The 23312-nt window shown below is 51.7% G+C and overlaps 1 protein-coding gene across 1 annotated transcript in view; it reads left to right on the top strand.

Annotated features, from left to right (window-relative positions):
• Nucleotides 1-9962: 9962 nt before the first annotated feature.
• The window catches only part of MN1 (MN1 proto-oncogene, transcriptional regulator), a 34640-nt gene continuing 21290 nt past the window's right edge, over nt 9963-23312 (top strand). Inside the window, exon 1 of the mRNA XM_058851496.1 lies at nt 9963-13530. Coding sequence (XP_058707479.1) covers nt 10098-13530 — 3433 coding nt within the window. The 5' untranslated portion in view covers nt 9963-10097. The remainder of the gene's footprint in view (nt 13531-23312) is intronic.

Here is a 23312-nt window from a genome sequence, read left to right as displayed (position 1 = left end):
TGGCTTGTGATTTATAAAGTAATTTGCAACTTGAAATTTTCCAGAAGCTGCTTTTTAGACCATTACAGTACCTGTAGAGCATTTTCCAGTGTATCTTAGGCTGGGCAGTGAGGACAGGGTTAGCCCTTCCCTCCAGAAATACTCCTGCCAGTGCAGTGGCTGTTTTCCAGAGCTTCCCTTTGGAAGCCATGCAAGCATTCTGGATTTCACACACAGCAATGGATTAAAATTGTGATTTTAGCTGTTTTAATGTTGGAAATACACTTTGGGAGATGTAGACTTTCAGATATGATGACAGCTTCAGTTGTAGCCCCTGACATGTTTCCCTGCTGTCTGTGAAAGGCTGATGTGTGAGAGCCCCTGGGATAACAAAAACTCCGTAGGGAAAAGGTGTTCAGCATGTTTAAGGAACTATTCAGAGCACATAACAGGGGGACATTATCCTAATGCTTGTCAGATCAAAGAAAAAGTATTTTTAAAAGCACTAGTTAGATAAAGATCTGTTAATGCCTGTTTCCTCCCAGCACCCTTGGCAGGGCAAACCTTGCCTGACTTCCTAGGAGGGATCTGATTTCTGTTACCATCAGTGACAAAACATTCCTGCACTGGCAGCACGGGCCAGGTGTGCTGTGCACCTTGTCCTGGTGTCACTGGCACTGCCACACCTGCCCAGCACCGGTGCCTCAGCTGAGTGCTGCACTCCCCCACCCTCCAGCCCCACAGTAACGTGTTTGGTTTCCTTTCTGGGTTAGTTCAGTGGTTATTTGTCCTGTACCACCAGGAGGCTGGGTTGGTAAATGCAGAGAATGGCACACACACAGTTTGAAGTACCCCTGAAACCCAAGGGCTCAGGTCTCCTCCTCAGAGCTGGAGTTCGTGTCCTGCCATTGTTAATGTGTTGCAACTCAGAGGGGAAGAGGCTCTGTGACTTCCATGGATTTGGACTAGTTGTGAAAATTTGAGAGAATCTTGTAGTGAATGTACAATGTTTAGTTTCCTTTGGCAGTCTCTGGTGTGACTGACAAGTAAAGCAGGCAATTAAATTTAATTAAATAAATTTGATCATAAAAAGCTCTGTCTCTTATCTCAGGCACTCGCATTTTGCTCCTGAGCTGGTGTTTGGGGTCCCAAAGGCCGCTCTCACCTGGGCGCTCTGGGGCTGGGTTTGGTTTGGGATTCCAGGCTGAGTAGCACCTGGAACTTTGATGCTCCTGAGCAGGAAGGACTCTGTGCTGGGCTGGCAGAGGTGGGAGCGGGCAGGAGGAGGGGCTGCAGGTGGGAGTTGCCTCCCATGGGGCACCAGAGGTGTTGAGGGGCTTCTGGTGTCCCTCCCTGGCTGGTCCCATTCCTGGGGTGGCTGAGCTGCCCTCAGTGCTGGCTCTGGGGCAGGGCTCTGCCTGCTCAGGTTGTGCCATCACCTGCTGCAAATGAAGGCTTGTACAGCTCCTTTGGTAAATGCAGAGTTGAATTCTGTCTTTACCACCAGCTTGTTTAGCTTCCAGATGGTGAACCAACAGGAAGCAGTGGAAGTGTAACGTAGTTTTGATATAATGGATATGTAAACGTGATAGTTACTCACTGCAATAGACTGCTGTGAACCATATTCCAGCAGTAACCTTTGAAATCCATCACTTGGCTGTACACAAGTGTGATCTAAAGGGGATATGCAAGGAATTTGCTTTTTTTCTTGAGGATTTTTAATCAGTGAAGAGGAAGGAGAATGATTTCTGTCTTTTACCTTTACATGTAGACTGAGGAATGTCAGGGGAAAAAATCTGTTGAGATTTTGGGTCTCTTGGGATTTTCCACTCTCAGTCCTTTCTGCTCTTTCTGAGCAGTCTGAAAATGTCCCATAAGACAATTTAGTCTGCATTTCCAAGCCTCAGTCGATTCAGCCATGTTTAGGAGCTACATCATGTCCTTGAAATGTGGTGCTGTGGTTTCATGGCAAAGTCTGAAGCACAAGGCTGTTGCTGTGGTTTTTATTCAGTTGATACAATTCAAGAGTCTTCTCCATTGAATTGTGTCTTGATAAAGTCATTGGGAAAAGATTGTTTTTGAAGTTTTGTGATTTTTAATGAAAGACTTTCTACTTGCTTAAATTGATATGGAAAATGAATTTTAATCAAGAGCATATAATTGTCAGGAAGCAGAGATTATCCAGAGTGATGGCTGCAGACATTCCATTCCTGGGAGCCTCCTCTTCTCCTTGCCTGCTGTGGGCAGAATTCAGTGTGCAAACCCTACCACAAACAATGTTCTGGCACGTTCAGTAGCTTCAAAGATTATAATGATAATGTGTCAAGCCCAGATTTTGGAGGCAGATTTTCAATTGCTTCCACCTGAGGCATCACCTGAATGAGGACCCTTAATGTGAGTTAAGTGAAATCCTGCATTGCTGTCCCTGTCTCCTCAGCAGTGGCTATTTGAGGTCCCAGCCCTGGCAGTAGAGCCAGGAGGGTGCCTGGTGGGAGGGGATGTGGTTTCTTTGCAGTGCTCCTGAAGACAGTGTCTGGACATATTTCTGCCACTGCCCTGTGCCTTTTTTTTGCTGGTATGCTGGTACTTGTTCTGATACTTGTAGTCACTCTGTTCTGGTGCTCCTTTGGCCATTTTTGCTACTTAAGCTGTATTTTTTAAAAACCTCTCAGCAGGCACCAGCACAGCCCCAGATGTGCTGCTGTTACCCTTTAGGGACAATATCTGCTGTCTGTGCTTCAGAGCAGCCTTGGATTTCTCATTGCTATAAGAACAGTAAGCCCTAATTTAATTTTAAAACTTTATTCCTCAAGTTGGAGACATATTTTTTTCCTGAACTCCATCTACCTTTATTCTTTAATTTTTCTCTCTAAAATGACATGACTTTCTGATTTAGAATTGCATATCAAGACACACAAGAAATTAGAGGTATTTGTTGAACCTGAACTATAGAGCTTTTCCAATCCCAGCTAAAATCTTGATATGCTTGTTTACCAAATTTCTGTTTTATAAACTTGGCTTTAGCACCCTCTAGAACAACACCTGATGCTGTTGCTTCTTTTGCAAAAGGCTCTGTCTCCCTGTTTCTCACACAGAGACACAGTCCAAGGTAAATTAAAGGAATGTGATTGTCAGGACTTCTGAAAAACCCAGTAGTCACTGGCTAAACTGTACCATAAAAAGAACCGAGCTACACCAACATGGGAAGTCCCTGAAAAAGGCTGGAAGCAAAATGACCATAATTGAAATCTGAAAGCAGCAACTTCATAAAGAAGTAAGCGAAGAGGCGGCTCTTTGTAAATGATGATCTAAAAAGTGTTCTGGGTTGTGAGACCTCATTTCAAATGTATTCATTAAATAATATTTGAATCATTTAACAGTTTGAACTCTACTGCACTGCTAATATCTTCAGGGGATTTTTTTTTTTCTTCAGTAACAAAGGTGCCTTTGTTCCCGCTCAGTGCTCGGGCTGTGCCTTGGATATTAGTTGGAAACCTGATCACCCGACATCACTCCGAGGCTGCGAGTACAATGTGAGTCGTCTGCAACCCGGATTAAATCAGGCCCTTTGTACAGATTCTGAGGGGCCGTGATGGTGGAGGAGCGATGCTTTAGGGCAGCAGGAGATCGTTAACCCTTTGTGCCTCTGGCGGGGAAATGGGAGGTTTGGGGGAGGTTTTTGGCGAGAGGCAGGGGCAGCCGGACAAGCTGTGTGGAGCAGCCAGGAGTGCCGGAGTAATTCCTGCTGGAAAGCAAATAATTGTTTAAGCGGGACAGGTGAATTCATGCTGCCGGACCTGGTGCTCGCTGCCTTGGGATGCCTCTTCGCTACCGTGTGTGGGCTGGTACACTTGAATTAAATTGGAAAAGTCGGGACTGTGAGCCAAGGTTCACTAGTGGCTCAGGAACGCACGTCATGCTGTTAAACCTTATGAAGAAACACGATAAATAATAAACACAGCAGCAGCTTTGTTTACCTGGTGGCAATAAAATTCTGTGTCCCACGGTGTGGAGCATCCCGGTCGCTGCAGGACGTGCAGGGTGTTCTCCAGCAGAGCCAGCGTGTCCCCCGGGCACGGCCGGGATGGGAAGGATGGCAGCGGTCAGCAGGGGACAGCGCCATGCGGGGGATGCTCAGACACGCAGCCCTGGGGGGATTCTCCAGGAGAAGCCAACCCGGTCCCCAGTGGGGACCTCCCGAGAACTGTGACCCCCAAACCCACCCCAGCACTGTCCTGACATCGGCGTGTGGCATCCCAAGGGACGGCAGGATGAGGAGAGGAAGCACCAAGGCGAGTGCTCTGGTGAAGCTAATACTTAGGGGAAATTAAGTCATCAGGACTTTATAAAACACCCTCTGGCTCTCTCCTTTCACAGTAATTCAATTTATAAGATGATGAAAAATGAATTAACTTTGGTGGTTTTCTGGCATCACCCACAGTGAGCCAGACTTTCCAGATGCTCGAAGATTGTTCTTGCTCCACCACGTTTACATAAATTCCCACCTGGTTCAAGTTTAGGGAAACAGCAGAACAAAGTTGGTCACACAAACTCCACCATAAAACACTGAGGAGAGTTAAATACCGATTAGCCATAGAGAGAGGTGCTGTTTTGTTATTTATGTTTCACTGAGCTATTTTAGGAAACATAAAACTTTTACTGTTCCTGTAGCCAAACTAATTCATTACTCTATTTCTGTTGGGCTGCATATATATATATATAGGTGTACTGTGTATATATACATATATACACGCACACATATATATATTTATATATATTTTTTTTAATAATATCCTCTTCCCAGGGAAATGTCTGATCCTACACATGTGTTTTAGAGATGAGAATTTAAAGGGAAAAAATAAAAGTCCAAGAAGTGAACTGTGCTATGGACATAAAAAGTTGCTTTAGGGTTTTTTATGTTTTTATTAATGTACACTCTCAGTGTTGTATGATTTTAGCACTGTCCTATTTTTTAATTATTCAAATTATATGTTCAATCAAAACATATTTTTGGTGTTCATTATATGTACACCAAAGCGCCCCATGTGCTGCAAGAGTTTTCACCTAAGTGGCATAAAGGGCACAAAATATATTAAATCGGAAAAAAAAAAAAAAAGAAAAAAAAAAAAAAAGCTGTTTGCAGCAAGGAAAAGTCTACTGATATTGTGAAAATATCATGAAACATACTGAGGAACCTGTAAACCCAAACAAGAAAAATACACAGCTTGAAGTTGCAGCCATGTAAAGGAACTAAAACCGACTGAACCAACCTAGCAGAAGAACCAAACAGGAAAATCCCTCTGAAGGGCTGAGTTCTGAAATTGCTGTTTAACCCTGTGGGAAATGACTGAGGTGGTTTTAGTCCCTTAACTCTGTTTATTCAGCTATGCATTTTTAAAAATGGGAAGCAGTAAAGTGTCTGAAGGAATTTGGTTCAATCTTTCCAGAAACCACATTGTTGGTAAAACTAAGCATGAAATTTTTACCCTGGCAAGGTGAACTTCCCGGAAACTGAATGCAAATCAGGTTTTGCACATGAAATTGTCTTTAATCTCAATTACAAACCAAGTCACCTCCAGACACTCAGGCAGGGAAGGACAAGGCGTGGCAGAGGTCAGATTGCTGGAAATCCCTACGTGTTGTTTTTTAGCTGGTGCCTCCCAGCTCAGCAGTGTGACTGTGCTGGCAGCAAATCCCTGTGAGGCACCATGTGCAGAGCAGGTCTGCCCGCTCTGGGCACAGCCTGAGCCATGCTGGGCCCTGTGACCTGCCCAGAACAGAGCCCTTCCACACCCAAAAACGCTTCTGTTCTCAGGAGCTCACTATCCCCTGTGGAGCAACACCTTCCCTCGGGAGCTGGCTCTGCGCTCCCTGCACTCACAAGCTCATCAAATGATTTTATACATTTGCCTCCTGTGTCCCTTCCACCACCACGTTCGCTGTAGTTTGAGAGACAGGAGGTACAACAGTTTCTCTAAACTGTACCAGGCAGAAATGCCGAAAACTTTCCTGAAAATATCAGCTGCCAGATTTGGAGACCTGTCCTTCAAAATATTACAATTCCTTTCACCGGATATCCCTGCTAGGAAGGGAAATCCCTGCCAAGAGAAGCCCTTCAGCTCTTTTGTGACGTGGCTGTTGGGAGCCTCTGCTCCAGGGACAGGGCCCGTCTCTGGGGCCTCTGTGTGACACGGAGCAGGCGCTGGTGGCACCACGGAGGACAAGGGAGTGCCTCCAACCTGGAGCTGCCCTAAAGACAGGACACCTTTGGAGAGCTGGGAGTGCAAACACCGCAGAGAAGTGAGCTTGGGTTCCCTCCATGTCAGTGTTTAAGAGGTTCTTGCTAAGGGCTGGCTGAGCTAAAGTGTCTCGAGCATATGGGCTTATTTTGTGCAGTTTCTGTGGTGGTTTCTTCGTTAGATTTTCAGTGGTAATGAGCCCACACAGTAGATTGCTGCAGGGAGAAAAAATCATTCTGAATAGGTTTGCTGAATAATTATGAACTCAGCTGAACTCTTACATTTGCTTACTAATTGTATGGTCCGTGATGTTTTATGTATGATGCATTCATTTTGTTAAAAAGGAATTTTTTTTTCTTTTTTTTGCTGAGCAGCAACTTTTCTCAGTGCAAGTAAAACTGACACAGTGGAAAGAACTGGATTTAAGTCTGATGAATTGATGTTGTTTCAATTATTTCTTTTAAAACATCAGTCCCACTATTTGGTTTTCAGAACTTGCAATATGAAACCCAAAATTGTGCTATTGTCTGGAGAGTTGAAATAAATGAATCCCCTCAACTTTGGATTTGGCAGGCACAATTACTATTGTTAATTTAGAAAATAATCCCCAGCAGCTACAACTATTTAAATAATGCCTTTCCTTGCTTCCCCCAAGATGACCAAAACCCCAAGAATGAAAGTAAAAATATGTTTTATAAAATACACTTTTCACTGCTTGGTCTGATTAAGAGAGGCCTCCTTCTCCTTGGCTGGGGATTGCAACCCTTTGTGACACAGGTGACCTGGCAGTGCTGGCCACAGCCCAGGGCCACGCTCCCATCAGCGCTCCCAGCCCCGTGCCGGACACCAGGAGCTGTGGGGCAGGTTGGCAGCCCCAGAGCACATCTCAGGTTAGAAACGAGCTGGGCCACCTTCCCACACGCACACCACGGGCCAGCAGAACTCTGCAGCTGGTATCCGACCTTGCCATTCCAAGCAGCTCACTGGTTTTAGTGTCAGAATACTTAGGCTGAGATTATTTCCATGTTTGCCATTGTCCAGCTAGAGACACCATCTGGCTCCCACCAAAGTCCGCAGAAGGAGTGGTGCTGGGTGAGCTGGCCCGAGCCGTGGGTGGGGATGAGATTTCCCTCTCCAGCGAGACTTCTCCCTCTTCCCTCTCCTCCTCATGCAGGAGACTGCGGTGGCTCTGGAGGGAGCGGGGCTGAGCCCTGGTGCGGCGCACGGACTCGAGGTCCGGGGTGCAGCCCCGGGGATGACATCGCCGCTGGGCTCAGGGCCGTTCTGTGCCCATGGGAAGGAGAGGCTCGGGAGGGAGCGGCGACATCCCGGGGCGGTGGGCTGCCCGCCCAGGGCCCCCAGAAAAGCGGCAGGACAGGCCGGGAAAGGGAGTGGCGGCGGCGCCGGTGCCCCAGGACGGATCCGAGCAGCCGCTCCCGGCGACTCCGCCCGACATCCCCCGCAGCCGACCCTGTACTTCCGCGGCGAGGAATGCTAGCGGGTCCCGGCCCGCCCCGTCCGGCCCGACTGCCCGCCGCCCGGGCGGAACGGGGGCACGGAGCGGGGACACGGAGCGGGGCCTCTCCGCCCGGCGGGGACACGGGGCGGGGCACGGAGCGGGGACGCAGAGCGGGGACACGGAGCGGGGTCTCTCCCCCCGGCGGGGACACGGAGCGGGGACACGGAGCGGGGACACGGAGCGGGGTCTCTCCGCCCGGCGGGGACACGGAGCGGGGACACGGAGCGGGGACACGGAGCGGGGTCTCTCCGCCCGGCAGAGACATGGAGCGGGGACACAGAGCGGGGACACGGAGCGGGGTCTCTCCGCCCGGCAGGGACACGGAGCAGGGACACGGAGCGGGGTCTCTCCCCCTGGCAGGGACACGGAGCAGGGACACGGAGCGGGGTCTCTCCCCCTGGCAGGGACACGGAGCGGGGCCCGGAGCGGGGTCTCTCCGCCCGGCAGGGACACGGAGCGGGGTCTCTCCGCCCGGCAGGGACACGGAGCGGGGACACGGAGCGGGGTCTCTCCGCCCGGCAGGGACACGGAGCGGGGACACGGAGCGGGGTCTCTCCGCCCGGCAGGGACACGGAGCAGGGACACAGAGCGGGGTCTCTCCGCCCGGCAGGGACACGGAGCGGGGTCTCTCCGCCCGGCAGGGACACGGAGCGGGGCCCGGAGCGGGGTCTCTCCCCCTGGCAGGGACACGGAGCAGGGACACGGAGCGGGGTCTCTCCCCCTGGCAGGGACACAGAGCAGGGACACGGAGCGGGGTCTCTCCGCCCGGCAGGGACACGGAGCGGGGTCTCTCCGCCCGGCGGGGGTGCGGCGAGCGGCGGGCGGGCGCCAGGGGGCGCTGTGCCCGTTCGGAAGAGCCGCTCCGACGGCGCGCACGCAGGCGCAGAGGGGGCGCGACGGCGGCGGAGCTGGGGGAGCCCCGGGCGCGGGGCCGCCTCTGACCCGGAGCCGCGCCGGGCGCGGGGTCCTGGCCGGCGGAGCCGTCGGTCCGGACCGCTGCCCCTATGCAGGGACGCGGCGCAGGGGCCGGCGGCCTCGTCTCTCCCTCCGTCCCTCCCAACGTTGCCGCCGTTCCCGTAGCGAGGACCGAGACATCCCCTTCGTTCCTTTGTGCCGCGGTCGCGCCGCCCGTGCTGCTTTTTCCACCCCGGTGCCCGCCCCGCAGCTTCAGCCCCGCGCCCCCCCTCTTCCCCCCTTGTCACTTCGCTAAGTAATAATTTCCACGTCCAATTCCATTTCTTCGCCACTTCTGAAATCTCCAGGCCATCTGCAAGGAGGATAGTTCACATGAAAACTAATTACACAAAATCAATATTTAATCACAGCGCAGCATCCTGATCCTGCAGAAAAAAATCCCGTTAAAACTCTCCTGCCATATACAAACAGTCCTCAGCCGCTTATTTATAGATCTCATTTTTTTTTGTGGGAGCAATATTCATTACTATTTCTTTAAACTATCGACATGTGCATCCGCGAGCACCTGAAGCACCGTGTCCCGCCGGCGATCTGTGGGCCCCCGGGGCTGGTGGGTGTTTGTCCCTCCGTGGGAACCGGGTTGTGACTCCCCCCGCTGCCGCAGCGCCCGCTCCCCGCGAGGCTCCGTGCGGTGCCCGGCCCGGGGCGGGCCGGCGGGGCCGCTCCTGTTCCCGGGCTCGGGGCTGCCGGGCGTGTTTCGCCCCGGCGGGCAGCGCGGCCCGCGGTTCCCCACACCCGCCACTTGGTCCCAGCTCCAGTGCCCCCCGCCCCGCTCCAGGACCCCGCTCCGGGACCTCGAGGCACCGCGCACCTCCCCGTCCGCCCGCGCTCCGTGCGCCGCGGGAGCAGCGGCGCCGCCGGGCACGGGGGGCGGTGCGGGGCGCGGTGCGGGCGGGGCGCGGGGCCGGCGGCGGAGCCACCTTAACGGCAGCCCCGCCCCGGACCGCGGCGCTCATTGGCGCAGCCCCGATGGCTGAAATTCATCGCTGAAATGCAAAACTTGTTGCTGCTCCGCCAGCGCTGGGTGAGAGCGCGGCAGCGCGCGGGGAGCGCGGCGCAGCCCTCGCAGCGCCCGCCCGGCCCCGCGCCCCGGCCCCGCCGCCGCCGGAGCGCTGCGAGCCGCGGGAGCGCACGGCCGGCCGGCGATGCGGCGCGCAGCTCCCGGGCGCCGGAGCCTGTGAGCGGCGGCGCGCCGCCCCGTCGGCTCTCGGGCAGCAGCGAGCGGCGAGCGGCGGGGTGAGCGCGGGCGAGCGGCCGGTGCCGGCGGCGCGGCAGGATGTGAGCGGGGGCGGCCGAGTGGCGCGGAGCGGAGCAGCGGGGAGCGGCGGGCAGCGGGACGGCGGAGCGGCGCGGAGCAGCCATGCCCTGCTGAGGAGCCGCGCAGGATGTTCGGGCTGGAGCAGTTCGAGCCGCAGAACAGCGGCCGGAGCGGCGGGCAGGCGGAGCGGGGCTTCGGCCAGCCCGGACTGAGCATGAGCGCGCACTTCAAGGCGCCGGCCTTTCCCGGCGGCGGCCCGGCACCGGCGGACCCGGCCCTGGGAGCGCTCGGCGATCCGCCCCTCCTGGGCATGAACATGAGCCTGGCCGGGGACGGCTACGGCTTCCCGGGCCGCGGCCCCGCCGAGCTGCACGGCGGCGGCATGCAGCCGCCTGTGCACGGCTTCTTCGGCGGACAGCAGCCGCACGGCGGCCCCGGCGGCGCCCCCCACCCTCACCAGCACCCCCCGCACTTCGGCGGCGGCTTCGGGCCCGACCCCGGCGCCTCCTGCGTGCACGGCGGGCGCCTTCTGGGCTACAGCGGCGCGCTGGGCGGGCAGACGGCGTTCGCCGACGGCTACGAGCACATGGCCGAAGGCCAGGGCGGCGAGGGCTTCGGGCAGCAGCGCCCCGGGACCTTGCCCGATTTCCAGCACCACGGCGCCGGCGCCGCCAGCCACGCCGTGCCGGCGCCCTGCCTGCCCCTCGACCAGTCCCCCAACCGCGCTGCCTCCTTCCACGGGCTGCCGGCGGCCGGCTCTTCCGAGCCCCACGGCCTGGAGCCGCGGCGGCTGCCGGCGCAGGGCGGCGTGGACTCGCTGGAATACAATTACCCTGGCGACGGCCCTGCCAGCCACTTCGAGCTGCCCGTCTTCTCCCCGTCGGAGCCTGAGGGGCAGCTGCCGCACTACGGCGGCGGGAGGCAGGTGCCGGCGGGCGGCAGCTTCGCGGGGGCGCCCGCCCTGCCCCGGGCGCCGGGCATGGCCGTGGCCAAAGCGCACCCGCCGCAGCAGCACGGCGTCTTCTTCGAGCGCTTCGGGGGGGCGCGGAAGATGTCGGCCAGTCTGGAGCCGGGGGCCAACGCCAGGCACCCGCTGATGCAGCAGCAGCAGCAGCCGCCACCACCACCGCAACCACCGCAGCAGCCGCCGGGCTTGCTGGCCAGACAGAACTCCTGCCCGCCAGCCATCCCTAGGCAACAGCAAACAGAAGCCAACGCTCCCAACTCCAACCTGCAGGACAATGGGCCCATAATGCAGAACCAGCATGCACAGTTTGAATACCCTATTCACAGACTGGAGAACAGGAATATGCATCCCTACACCGACCCCGTGTTTAATATGCAGCACCCTCCTCCACAACAGCCACCAAATCAAAGACTGCAGCACTTCGATGCCCCCTACGTGAGCGTCGCCAAGAGGCCGCGGTTTGACTTCCCCAACACTCCTGGCGTCGAGCGCTGCGCCTCCTGGGGCGGCGGCATGCACGGCCCGGCCATGGAGAGTCACCTTTCCCCGACGGCCTACCCCGGCCTGCCGGGCGAGTTCACCCCGCCGGCACCCGAGGCCTTTGGGGGCCCATTGCCACACGGCGGCCCTGAGCACCCGGCGCTGGCGCAGCGCCAGAACGCGGCCCTGGTGATGAAGCAGATGGCCTCACGAAGCCAGCAGCGCCTGCGGCCGCCCAGTCTGCAGCAGCTGGGGCATCACGGTGAGGTGGGCGCACCCGGCGGCCTTCCCCCGCCAGCCTTCGAGCGGGAGGCTGGTGGCGGCCGCAGCTTCGATGCGCCGGCACCGCACCTGGCCCCCGACAGCGCCTGGTTCGCAGGGCCGCCGCCGCCTGGGGAACTGCTGCCGAGGCGCTTGGCGGCACCTGGGCTACCAGGCGAGGCAGCCCCCCACGAGCTGGGCCTGCAGCCGGGTGGCCCTGCCGTGCTCTTCCGGCCGGGCGCCGGTGGGCTGGGGCTGCAGGAGCCCTTGCGGATGGCGGGCGAGGGGCCGGCACAGGCCCTGCCGTCGCCCGGCGTCCATCCGCCCTTCACACCCACAATGGGTGGCCTCTCGCAGCTGCAGTCACCGGGCAGCGGTGTGGCACTGCCCAGTGCCCCTGCTGAGCGCCGTGGCCCCGCCGACTTTGCCGCTCAGCCTGGCTTCCCCTTCGCGGCGGCGGCGCGGCAGCCGGCGGCCCACGGGGCCGCACCTGCCCTCAGCGCCTCGCCAGGGGCCTACCCACCACCCCCACCCGAGTTTCCCCCGCCACCCCCACCGCGGCCCGCTGCCAGCAAGCTGGGTGCCCTCTCGCTGGGCTCCTTCAGCAAGGCGGCCAGCAAGGACAATGTCTTCGGCCAGAGCTGCCTGGCTGCCCTCTCCACTGCCTGCCAAAACATGATCGCGAGCCTGGGCGCTCCCAACCTCAACGTCACCTTCAACAAGAAGAGCCCGGCCGAGGCCAAGCGCAAGCTCAGCCAGGCCGAGCCTGACCCGCCACCTGCTGCCCCGGACTATTTCCCAGCAGGCCCACCAGTAGGTGGGGGTGGCACGGGCAAAGCAGCGGGCACTGGCCCGCTGCTGCCCGCGGAGAGCAGCCTCTCACCCGGCTACGCGCTGGAGCCGGTGCCCGGTGGCGAGGGGAAGGCGGGTGGCGGGCGGGGTCGGGGTCGCCGGAAACGGGACAGTGGGCACGTCAGCCCCGGCACGTTTTTTGAGAAGTTCTCAGCTGCCGAGGGTGGGGGAGCCGGTGTCAGCCCAGGGCAGCCGGCAGTGCCGGTGGCGGCGGGGGCCCCGCCGGGGGCTGCGGGCGCTGAGCGCGGTGGAGGCACCCCTCATGACAAGCCCCTGACCTCACCCTCCTGGGGCAAGGGCAGTGAACTGTTGCTGGCGGAGCAACCTGACCTGATGTCGTCCCTGGACAGCGGCATCCAGAGTGTGACCAAGTCAGACGGCAGCTCTCCGCACGTGGACTTTCCCGACGAGGTCAGCACCAGCTATGGCAACGAGGACGAGGTGTCCTCCAGCTCCGACAATGCCACCTCCAAGCCCACCCGTAGCCCGCTGCTGGGTGGTTCGCCCAAGCTGCCCCGTGGGGAGCACGCACTTCTCAACGGACAGAAGCCCCTGGCCCTTGGCCTTCTCAGTACATCTACCTCGACCCCCGACAGCTATGGGCTCAGCACCACGGCGGGCGCTCACCCTGGCACGCCAAGCATGGAGCAGGTGCGGACCCCCACGAGCACCTCGGCCCAGGATGAGATCCACCCCCTGGAGATCCTGCAGGCACAGATCCAGCTCCAGCGGCAGCAGTTCAGCATCTCGGAAGACCAGCCCTTGGGGTTGAAGAGCAAGAAGGGGGAGTGTGCGGGGCAGAATGGGGACAGCGACCTGGGCAGCTGCTGCTCGGAGGGTGTCAAGGGCGCCATGAGCACCATAGACCTGGACTCCCTGATGGCGGAGCACAACTCCACCTGGTACCTGCCTGGAGAAAAGGCCCTGATGGAGGGGCAGGAGGAGGACAAGTCCATGGCACCCTGGGAGAAGCCCAAGCCCCCGAACCCCAGCAAAGAAGGTATCAGTTGTCCCACATGGGTGCTGGCACAGGGGTAGGGGTGGTTGTTGGCTTCTCGGGGAAGGGGACATGGTGGGGCTGCAGCTCTGGTACTCTGGGCACACACTGGCTCCACACCTTCTTCACTCTTGGTGGGTGCCAGGCACCTTCTTGGTCTGGACTGGGGTTGCAGGATGCTGGGTGGCTCTGCTGGGAGGGCCAGTGTCAGGGACAAAGTGCCTGATGCCTGACTGGCCCAGGTCACAACTGCCCCATGGCATCTCTGCTGCCAGCTCTGTCCCTGTCATGCCTCCTAGGGAATGGGCTGTTGGGGGTGCTGAGCAAAGGGGCTCCCAGTGAGCCCCACCTGAGCTCCTGGGCCTGGGGTACAGCCTCAGATGCTGAGGAGGGGGCTCCCACTGAGCCTGGTGCCAGCTGAACCTTCCAGCCACTTTCCCAAAAGTGTGACTGAGGTTTTCCCAAACTACAGAAACAAGTCTGGTGGTAGTGCTGCCCCTTCAGGTCCTTGCATTTGGAGCCCATGAGCAGTGTGATACTGAACTGAACAGCTTGTAACATTATTTTTCATTTAACTGAAAGGCAGTTTAAAATAAGGCTTTAGGTCTGTTAGTGTAAAACTTGCTTAGTTGACAGATGTTTAATTTTGACATTAGTTGTCATTTTTGATCCTTCCATGTGTCCAGAGGGCATCATAATTCCCCAGGTTTAGGAAAAATATTTTAATGGAAAACCCTCTATTATTTCTGTTTGAGATAAGGATGATTATGGATTCAATTGGTTTCTATTTTCTCTTATCAAATCCCTACTTTGCAACCTGCCTAGCTGTATGTGTGATTGTTATAACGGGTGCACATGCTGTACCTGCTATCTTAGGGCAGGCGGGTGGGTTTTGGTGTGCAAGAAATACATGTGTGCAGTTTGCACAATATAAACTCATTATCTGTGCCTAGGAAAAGTGATATTTTGGTACTGCAGTGTAGTTTGGAATTGTTTTCATTACCTCTTGTAGTAGAGAGAGTAGAGACTTTTTACAGCCCTCCACGTTTAGTAATTTTGTTAAGAAAGTTCTTGGTAAAATTAGAAGGGAGCTGGTTTGGAAACTGGGCTGTTTCCTAACCTGGTTCTGGTTGGCTTTGCAGCTTTGGCTTTCTGAAGCGTGAATCCTAGCCCCCACGGTTTGTCTCTTTGTTCATGTTTAATGCCCAGCGCAGGAGACTCTCATTTTGAGCAGAGTGTTTAGCATGCACGGCAGACCCGAGGAAGCCCATCAGCATTCTCCATGCTTCACCCAGGCAAGGACATAAATTGGTTTGTTTGGGGCCCTTCTTTTCCATTTTTAAATGGGAGTTGCACACAGCATCCTTCCTGGCCCCTTCTCTTTTATTGTTTCTTGTACACAACATCTAGATCTGACTGGATCAATAGCTAGTTAGCACAAATCACAGTTCCTGTCACTTCTGCCTTGGCAGGCTCGAGCACATATATACGTTCTCTCACACCACACGCACCCCGTTACGTGTGCACTTTTCACACACACACACATACACAGATCTCACACTGTGCTGTGTTTAGGAATAAATTTTGAAAGAATAACTTCTTCCATAGATATTGACTTCCTGGATGAAAAAAGTAGTCATAAGCAGTGATTTAATTCTGAGCAGCACATTTATTAAAAGTGTAATTTGGCTTTAAATGATCTATATTTCGTGTGTGTGTGTGTCATACGGAGCGATGCTTCTGCAGCGTCTTTTAACAGCACTCCTCCAGTCACTTTGATCACAGCTATTCTTAGTAACAGCTAGTGAAAGAAGTAATTGCTTGCTGGTCGCGATAACCACAATGTTGGTGTTAAAACAGTTCATCACTTGGAAGGAAAACCATTTAATCAGTGTTCCTATATAAGGATATGTTTTAGTATTTCAGAGGCTTAACATAAAATAGCAAACCAGTTCCACAACAATGCAGAGGCGCTCGGGTTGGTTCATGCTTTAGTCACTTGAGGGATTTGAATGGGCTGGTTCCTCAAATGAGGAAATTTATACAGACTCACAGAGAATTTACTTGAACTGTTGTTGGAGATGATAAAGATACAATGGGTGAGACAAAACAGGCTGTTCACCTCAGTCAGTAGAAATAATTTAACTTAACATTGCCATACCCCTGAGTGTGTGAAACTGTATTTAAGAAAAGGCTTTCTTTAGGCATGGGCTGAGATTTTAAACCTTCTCAGTCGGCTGGGATTTGCGCTGTGGTGATTGTTCCAGCAGTAACCCAGTGTCTGGGTGGATGCGCAGGCTCCAGACAGCGCTCCTGCGAATTCAGGCAGTTCCTCAGCGTGCTGGAAGGTGGGCACCGTTTTGGGGCTGGGCAGCGTTAGTGAGAGCTGCATTAGACCCGGGGTCCTCCCCGCTGCAGGCATTGTTGGGGGCTTCTGAATTACACCTGCTGTGAGAGGGCGGGTGGTCGGGGATTTATTGGAATTGTGGCACTGCTGCGGTTGGCACCGGCAGCTCCTCAGGTGCTGGGGAGGTGAAGGAAGGGGAGGCAGAGGAAGAGACGATGGGTATCGGGGGCAGCTTCCCCTCTGTGCAGTGCTGGGCACTGTGTCCACTGCATGCCACGCTCAGCCAGTGCCAGGACTGGACGGTCCGGCTTCAGTGCTGGCCATGAAGGAAAGAGCAGGCTCCCCAAAGCACAGCAGGATCAGGAACTTCTCAAAATACTCTGTTAATGCGCAGGTTATGGCGGAAACAACTTGATGTTTGTTTTAATGGCTGCTCAGATTCCTTGAAGCTCACCTTTTTTCCCATAATGGCATTAAAATGATGAGCTGATCTCTGGCAGTTGTGTGAGCTGTGGTTCTGGAGGTTTCTGAGAGCAGACACCGGTGCTGCCGGTGCCCCTGTGAGGTGTGACACCTCTGACGCTGGCCTGCCGCGAGCTCTGTGCGTGCGTTCACGTTCCATTCCGGAATGTGGTATTAGTAATGCTGCCTGGACATGGCTCGGCCCTGAAATGTTTTCTGTAAGGAGTTTTCTCTGATGCATCATATCTTGTACCAACATGTTTTATGTGAAGTAGCTGGTAGGTTTTGGGGTTTTTTTCCTGGTGAAAATGCTTTCTAGAATTTTGTGTTTTCCTTTGCCTAGCAGCTTGAGCTGGAAGTGAGAGATAAATAACACTGAGTCTAGAGGGGTTGTCTTGACTTCCAACACCACAGCTTTAGCTTATAAAGAATAACCAGATCAAATTAACTTAAAAATCCAGGGCCAGTTTAATGGGGTTTTGCTTTTCCTGGTTTGACCAAACCAGAACAATTTCCCCTTCAGTGAAATATATATTAGTATCCTTTAGAAACCCAGTAATTAAGTGCTGGTGGGGTTTTGGTTTTAGTTTTTAATTGAAATTTTGAAGGTCCCATACTGCAGATGTCAGGTGAAGACATCAGTATGTACCTAGAACTGTGCAGGTGTTGATTGGAAAGGGTGGGAATATATTTTGCTGCTCGGTGGCTGTTGGGCTCGTCAGTCCGGGCTGACGGGCACGTGCCACGCGGCACCGTTAGCCTTCATCTGTGAGTTTTTGTTAATATTTCATCGTTACACTGAACCTGTCACTGGAATGAGCCCACAGGGCAACCCTCTTGCTGGAGCAGTGTGTAACATCTGTGAATTACTAGAAATACATTAACAAAGGTCAAATTTGGTCCAGATGCGGCCGGGAGCCTTTGTTTTCTTTCCCTTTCCAGTGCATTCTGCTGCCTGCTTTATTTTAAATACTGCTTAGTTATTTTAGAGGCTTTACCAAGGGACTGCGTTTGTTTACTGGGACTGAGTTTGTCAGACCTCTGGTGAGATTTTTCAGGCACTGAACCTTCACTGCAAGCGATGTGCTGTGAGCGGCTGCGTTGTAGTGAGCGCTGTGGAAGCGAGTTCAGCAGCAAAGCTCAGCGCCTTTTCCAGCGAGGGGGCTGTGATTCCCGATGCTGCTTTGTTTGCCTCACTGGGCTGCTGAAACTTACACAATTTTAACAATTCAGTGAAAAAAGAAGCTGTTGCCTTTGTCTTGAAGTTACACAATAAACTCCACATATATCAAATTCACGTCTTTATTAAATCATCTGGATTAGCAAGCAGAGTGACGAGGGAAGAACGCTCCTGCTGCTTATGCTGGGAGAGAGTTTGGTATGCGTTAGATTTGGATTTAATATGCTTTAAACTTTTCTAACCTGTTTTAAAAAAATTAATTGGAAGGGTTGCCCCTGCTTGGCCTCGTGTGAATGACAGAATTTCTCCATTGTTTACCTTGACTGACAATAATTTTTAATCCTTTCTACTAGAAAGTGGTCCAGTTTAGAAATATTTTCCTTTGTTTTATAAACGTTCTGTAGCTGTGTGCTTGTCGAACTTTATGGCATATATTAGACAAAGCAAGGGACAGAATTTTCAGTAGTATTTCCTCTTGCTGTGATATACTAAAATATTTAGTGCAGGAAGTGTGTAAATTTATTGGCATTTCAGTAACAACTGTGGCCACTGTTTACCTTTACATCCACTGTCTGTTTGGTTATTTATTTTTGGTATCTAGATTTACCTGTTCTCATTTCAGTGGACAATCTAGCTGTGTTTGAATTAATGCAGATCACCTATCTGGTTTGCATCCTGGTGCTTCCTTGCCCCAAAGTCTGTTATTTTCTGATGGCCCATTCAGTTGCAAGGTGAGTTTTAACGGGGTTGTTTTGCACACGCTTGGTGTGAGGACGTGCATGAGACAGACTTTGAGGGAGATGTTTCTGTGTGTGAATGTGCTTCAGATCTTTATGTATGATGTAAAAGGAAATGAATTAGACTTAGTATTTATATATGAGCTTGGATGACAGCATAGATTTATTTTGATCTGTGATGTATTACACCATGTCTGCTCTTAATTTTTAAGGTACAATACCTGTTTTAATTACCAATGACCTAGTGGCATGCTTGACCATAGAACTACAAATAATATTTTGATAAAAAGCATTATTAATTAGCAATGTGTATAGATACAATTTGTTGTTACTTGTGTAGAACAAAGAATAAGGCATCAAACAAAAGTCTAACCTAAAACTAAATAGGCTGCTTTTATTTGAACCAGCTGACTCCCAGCCTCAGTAGTGTTCTATACCAGGGAAAGGTTTTGGTACAGTAAAATGCCTTTATGTGGCCATATAAAATTTTAGTACTAGACAAATTACTGTACATTTTCAGTCAGTGGTTTCTCGTGTATTTCTGTTAAATCTGAGTGTGAGGAGAATCTCCTCAGAAAGTGCAGAGCCAGTTCTAAAATGAATCTTCAGGTGGCCTAACGTGTATGCTTTGTTAACGCTAAATTTACTGAAATATCAGAAGCCGTTTAATGACATAATTTCTCAAGCACATAGAGAATATTGAAAGAGACCTGTCAAACTGTAGGCAGAGGATCATTCCCTGTTTTATCTCTAGTATAGAATCGGTTTTCCTTGTGCATGTTTTGGACTGGAGCGTGTTGGATGCAGGCAGTGCGGGTGGTGGGCGTCAGGCGCTGGTACCCACCTCGCCATCGCGCCGCGGCTCCGGCCGGCATCCGCCTCCCTGTCCAGCTGGTCTGGCTTTTCCATTGAAAAATCTACACCTTTAAAAACAACAATGTTTGCACCTGTAAACACATAATTAAGGTTTGCAGGATATGTTTAAGATTGGTGCGTTGTTTATTTTTAAATATGGAATTATTCTTGTTTCGTTTTTTGAGGGGCGTTTTTAAGTGGGAGCCTCTGTTAGTGAGGGCTGTTCAGAACATGGCTGGCTGTGCACCAGATCTTGGGTAAGGGACGTGGGGAACCTTGTGGAAATTAAATAGGTGAAGCTGTGGAATCATTCAGGAAATTCAAGGTCTGCTCTCACCTTCCTTGTCTTGGTTAGATTTCTCGGTTTTTAAAATGTGATTCTGAATTTTTGCTGTTCTGTAGATAGACCCAGTTTACACACAGTGATTAGATGACTGGCTTATATAAAAATACTGTGATTCTTTGTAGTTTGCTGCTTTTTCTTTGCCAGATGCTTTTGTGTTGGTGCAGTTGAAACATTCTGAGTTATTAGTGACCTTTTAATACAAAGGATTTGGGTTTTTTTACAAATTTAAATATATTTTATGGTTTATGTGCCAATGTTTCAAAGTCAAATGCCTTCTAAATTTAAAGCTGAGACTTGAACAGCTGGAGGTCTAATCCATTAATTTTTACAAGCTGACTTTCTTAATACTTCAAAGAGAACATCTTAGATGATATTGCTTTACTGTTCCCCTCTTCAGCACCCCTTCTTCTCCTCTCCCTGCCAGTGCCCTCTCCTCTAAGACTTCACGTTCTGCTCATCTCCTGGCAAGTGACAAAAGCATCTGGATGGGGGGAACGCATTTTCCTTAGTTGATGTAATAAGTTTTAAGACTTGATGGTCTAGAAATGTTCCTTTCTTAGTGTTGCACTTTTTATCCATACTAATGCAAAAATACGTGGTTACCACCATTCTGTGTTTCTTTCCTGTAGTTGGGTTCTTTTTTGTAGCAGCACAGTCATTGTCATAGGAGTATTTTTGCTCAGCGTTTGTGTCCTTTCAAGACACCTGACTCACATGTAGGGCACATCCCACTCTGTAGGGTTGTGTCTGATCCATGCTGGTCATTTGGAAGTAACATTTTCCCAAGTTTTGCCTTGCCTGTTTGGGCAGGAGCTGCTCTGGCACCGCTGAAGGTGCCGCTCCCTGGGATGCACGTGCGCATCCATCACGGGCAGCTCCCGAGCAGGAGCCGAGTCTCGGCTGCAGGCTGAGGAGCTGCCCGGATGCTGCAGTGGGGCACTTTGTGTCTGTTTGTTTTCAATTCCAGCAAATCTGTTGGGGTCTGTTCAGTGTTTTAATGTAACACCACCGAGCATGACACTAGGCGGTCTACATTTTTTATTAGCTTTAACATTTGTCTAAAAAAGCTTTTTTTGGTTTGGTAAGCAGAAATATGGTTACATTTAAGTGCTGCTTTGATAGATTTTTTACATCTAAATAAATATAGTTAATTTGAGTTGAAACACAGACAGCACATGTGGGAGCTTGAAGGGCTCTGCTAGCTTTGGCTGAGAGCTATGGGAGAGACGTGCCACAGTCCTGCTTCCGCAACCACTTTGTGTGGACTTCGGGATATTTATCTTTTTTTTTTATCCCCCTCTGTGTTTGGAGCATTTAAAATACAAAATGAAGAACTTTGTTTTTTTTTCTTTTAACTCTCCTACCTTCAGTTCTGACTGCTGGGCCTTTAGGACTTGATCCCCTTGATCCCAGCCAAGCCTGCTGTGATCGGTCAGTAGTTGGAAGACAGCAGGGTTTTTTGTGGTAAAATATATGTTTTCAGAGTTAAGTCTGCATTTAATTAATTTTGTGAATTAGTATTCACAAAATACTCAAAAGCATTCTGTTGCTAATAGAAAGATCATCCTGAGGCTGGGGAAGCACAGTTAATTGAAAAAGCAGCCATTTGTAAAGTGAAGAAAATTTTAAAACATTTCATACCCTAATTAAGAATGTACTCCTGAGTTAAAATTGAGAATATTAATTTGCTGTGTGAAGCAAATACACTACAAGGCCCTGGAAAGAGTCATATCCTTCCTTCCTACTTAATCCTCTCCCAAAATGCAGTTTCAGAAGAAAGGCATGACTTTTTTTCTTCTTTATAATATAGCCTGAAACCATTTTGCTAGAAAGATGTAAATTGATCTATTAACATAGGAAATGGAGGTTGGGCTGGGGTTATTATCTGGTCAGAATTTTAGGATCTCTTTCCTAGAAAAATCTTCTGCTAATTTTTTTTTTTTTTTCTTGGGGGGGAGGGAGTGGGTGGGTATAATATTCCTCTATAATGGCCTTTAAAAGCCTTTTGGTCTCAGGTGAGAGCAGTCAGAGAGGCAGGGGATGCTTTTGGTATGAGGCACAGCTGCGCATCCTTGCAAGCAGTGCTGGTCCTTGGGGAATGGGGCTGAGCCTTTCCTCCCGTGCACTGTTGGAGGTGAGGCTGTGAGTGGAAACGGGTGGGGAGGGAGTGTCTGCACAGCGCTCCCGCTCCCGGCTGGATGGCTCGGTCAGTCAAGGCATCGCCGTCTTACTTGCAGAAATTGGGGTCTACGTGTGATTTAGAGCGCGGCAGAGTCCATATTCAGGTCCCATTCTAGGATTATTTTTATTTAAGATCATATTTATTGCACCATAAATTGCCACGGTGCTTTAGAAACCTGGGAGATGTTCCCATTGCTAAAGATTTACTGTCCAAATGAGATAAACCAGGCGTTGTTGGGCCGGGCAGCTGCTGGTTCACCACCGGAACACGGTGCGGTGCCACCAGGACTTGGGCAGAGGATGCTGGTGATGTGCACAGTGGAACTGGAGGGCACTTGGGTACCCAGCAAAGGCTGGCACACCAGCTCTGAGTGCTGCTGGGTGGGCGTGAGGTGGTTGGGAAGCGCGTGTGGGCAGGGAGTGAAGGGCTGAGAGCATCTCGTCCCACCTGGTGATCTCATTTCTGCGTGGATTTTCCTTCTTCAGTGGGGATGGTGCGGCTGCACTGCCCTCTCCGGGGCAGCATTTCTCCTCTCGTGGAAAAAAATAAATCCAGATCCCAGTTACGGCACTAATGATCCGTGTGTGAGTGAATTTGTAAATAAGTTTGTCAGTCTTAGCAACATGAAAAGAGACCTTGATGTTGCAGAAGTAGTTTTGTGCGAGGTGAGTTTTCACCTCCTCCAAATGCCTGGGCTTGGAAGCATCACCAAGGGAGGGCTTCTCCTCCCTGCTCCCCTGGGTGATGGGAGAGGAGGACCCAGACCCCAGGCCTGAGCTGCCCAGTAGATCACAACCACCTGGTGTGACGTATTCCTGGAGTGCTACTGAGCTGATAAGGACCTGCCAGGCAGCCAGGTAACTGTTTGCATCTAATGTTACAGATATTTTTGATCTGACTCTATTGTTTTAATTTTTATTGGTGCCAAATATTAGGCTGAAAAATGTTTTTTCTGCCTAGTCTGACGAGCAATCCAAAATTTCAGACCAAATACAGTTTTAAAAGCAAGAAGATAATAAATGGGCCTATTGATTGTATTCTACAAAAGAAAAAAGGAGTTCCCCAGTAAATGTAATAAAAGCTACCACAATCTATGAGACAATAATTCTGAAACCCTTTAAAAATAGTATTATTATTCAAAGTGCAAAGCAGCTGGTATTTTATGATAGAACAGATTTTATTGTTGCTGGATATAGGGTCAAAGGCTTGCAGCACATTTTTGATTTAAACAAACCAAAAACACAAATGCTTTTTTGAAGATAAAATCACTAAGATTTATTTCTTTTTTCCCTGGATGCTATAGTTCCCTTCTCTACCTCTAAATTCTAAATATAGGCATGTGCTGTTCTTTTTGTGCTGGGAGAAACCACACGCAGCCCAGGTCCCTGTGCTCTCCCTACCATGCCATGATTCTAGAGGCAAAGGGAAAACAAGGGCTGTCCCAAGTACAATTCAAATCTCATATGAACTACTTTGAAAGAGGCAGATCATGAAAAAGGGAGAATAACAAAACACAGCTTCATTCTGGATTATCATTATTATTATTATTATTATTATTATTATTATTATTATTATTACTACTACTATTGACATTTCATCCCATCATTTGCCAGTTCTTTGTGCTGTTGGCAGGGTGGGTGTGAGGGTGATGGCTGGAAAATGTGCAGGAGAACGGG

The sequence above is a fragment of the Poecile atricapillus genome, chromosome 16 (assembly GCF_030490865.1).
Source record: "Poecile atricapillus isolate bPoeAtr1 chromosome 16, bPoeAtr1.hap1, whole genome shotgun sequence".
NCBI lineage: Eukaryota > Metazoa > Chordata > Aves > Passeriformes > Paridae > Poecile > Poecile atricapillus.
This window is presented reverse-complemented; position numbering and strand designations above follow the sequence as displayed.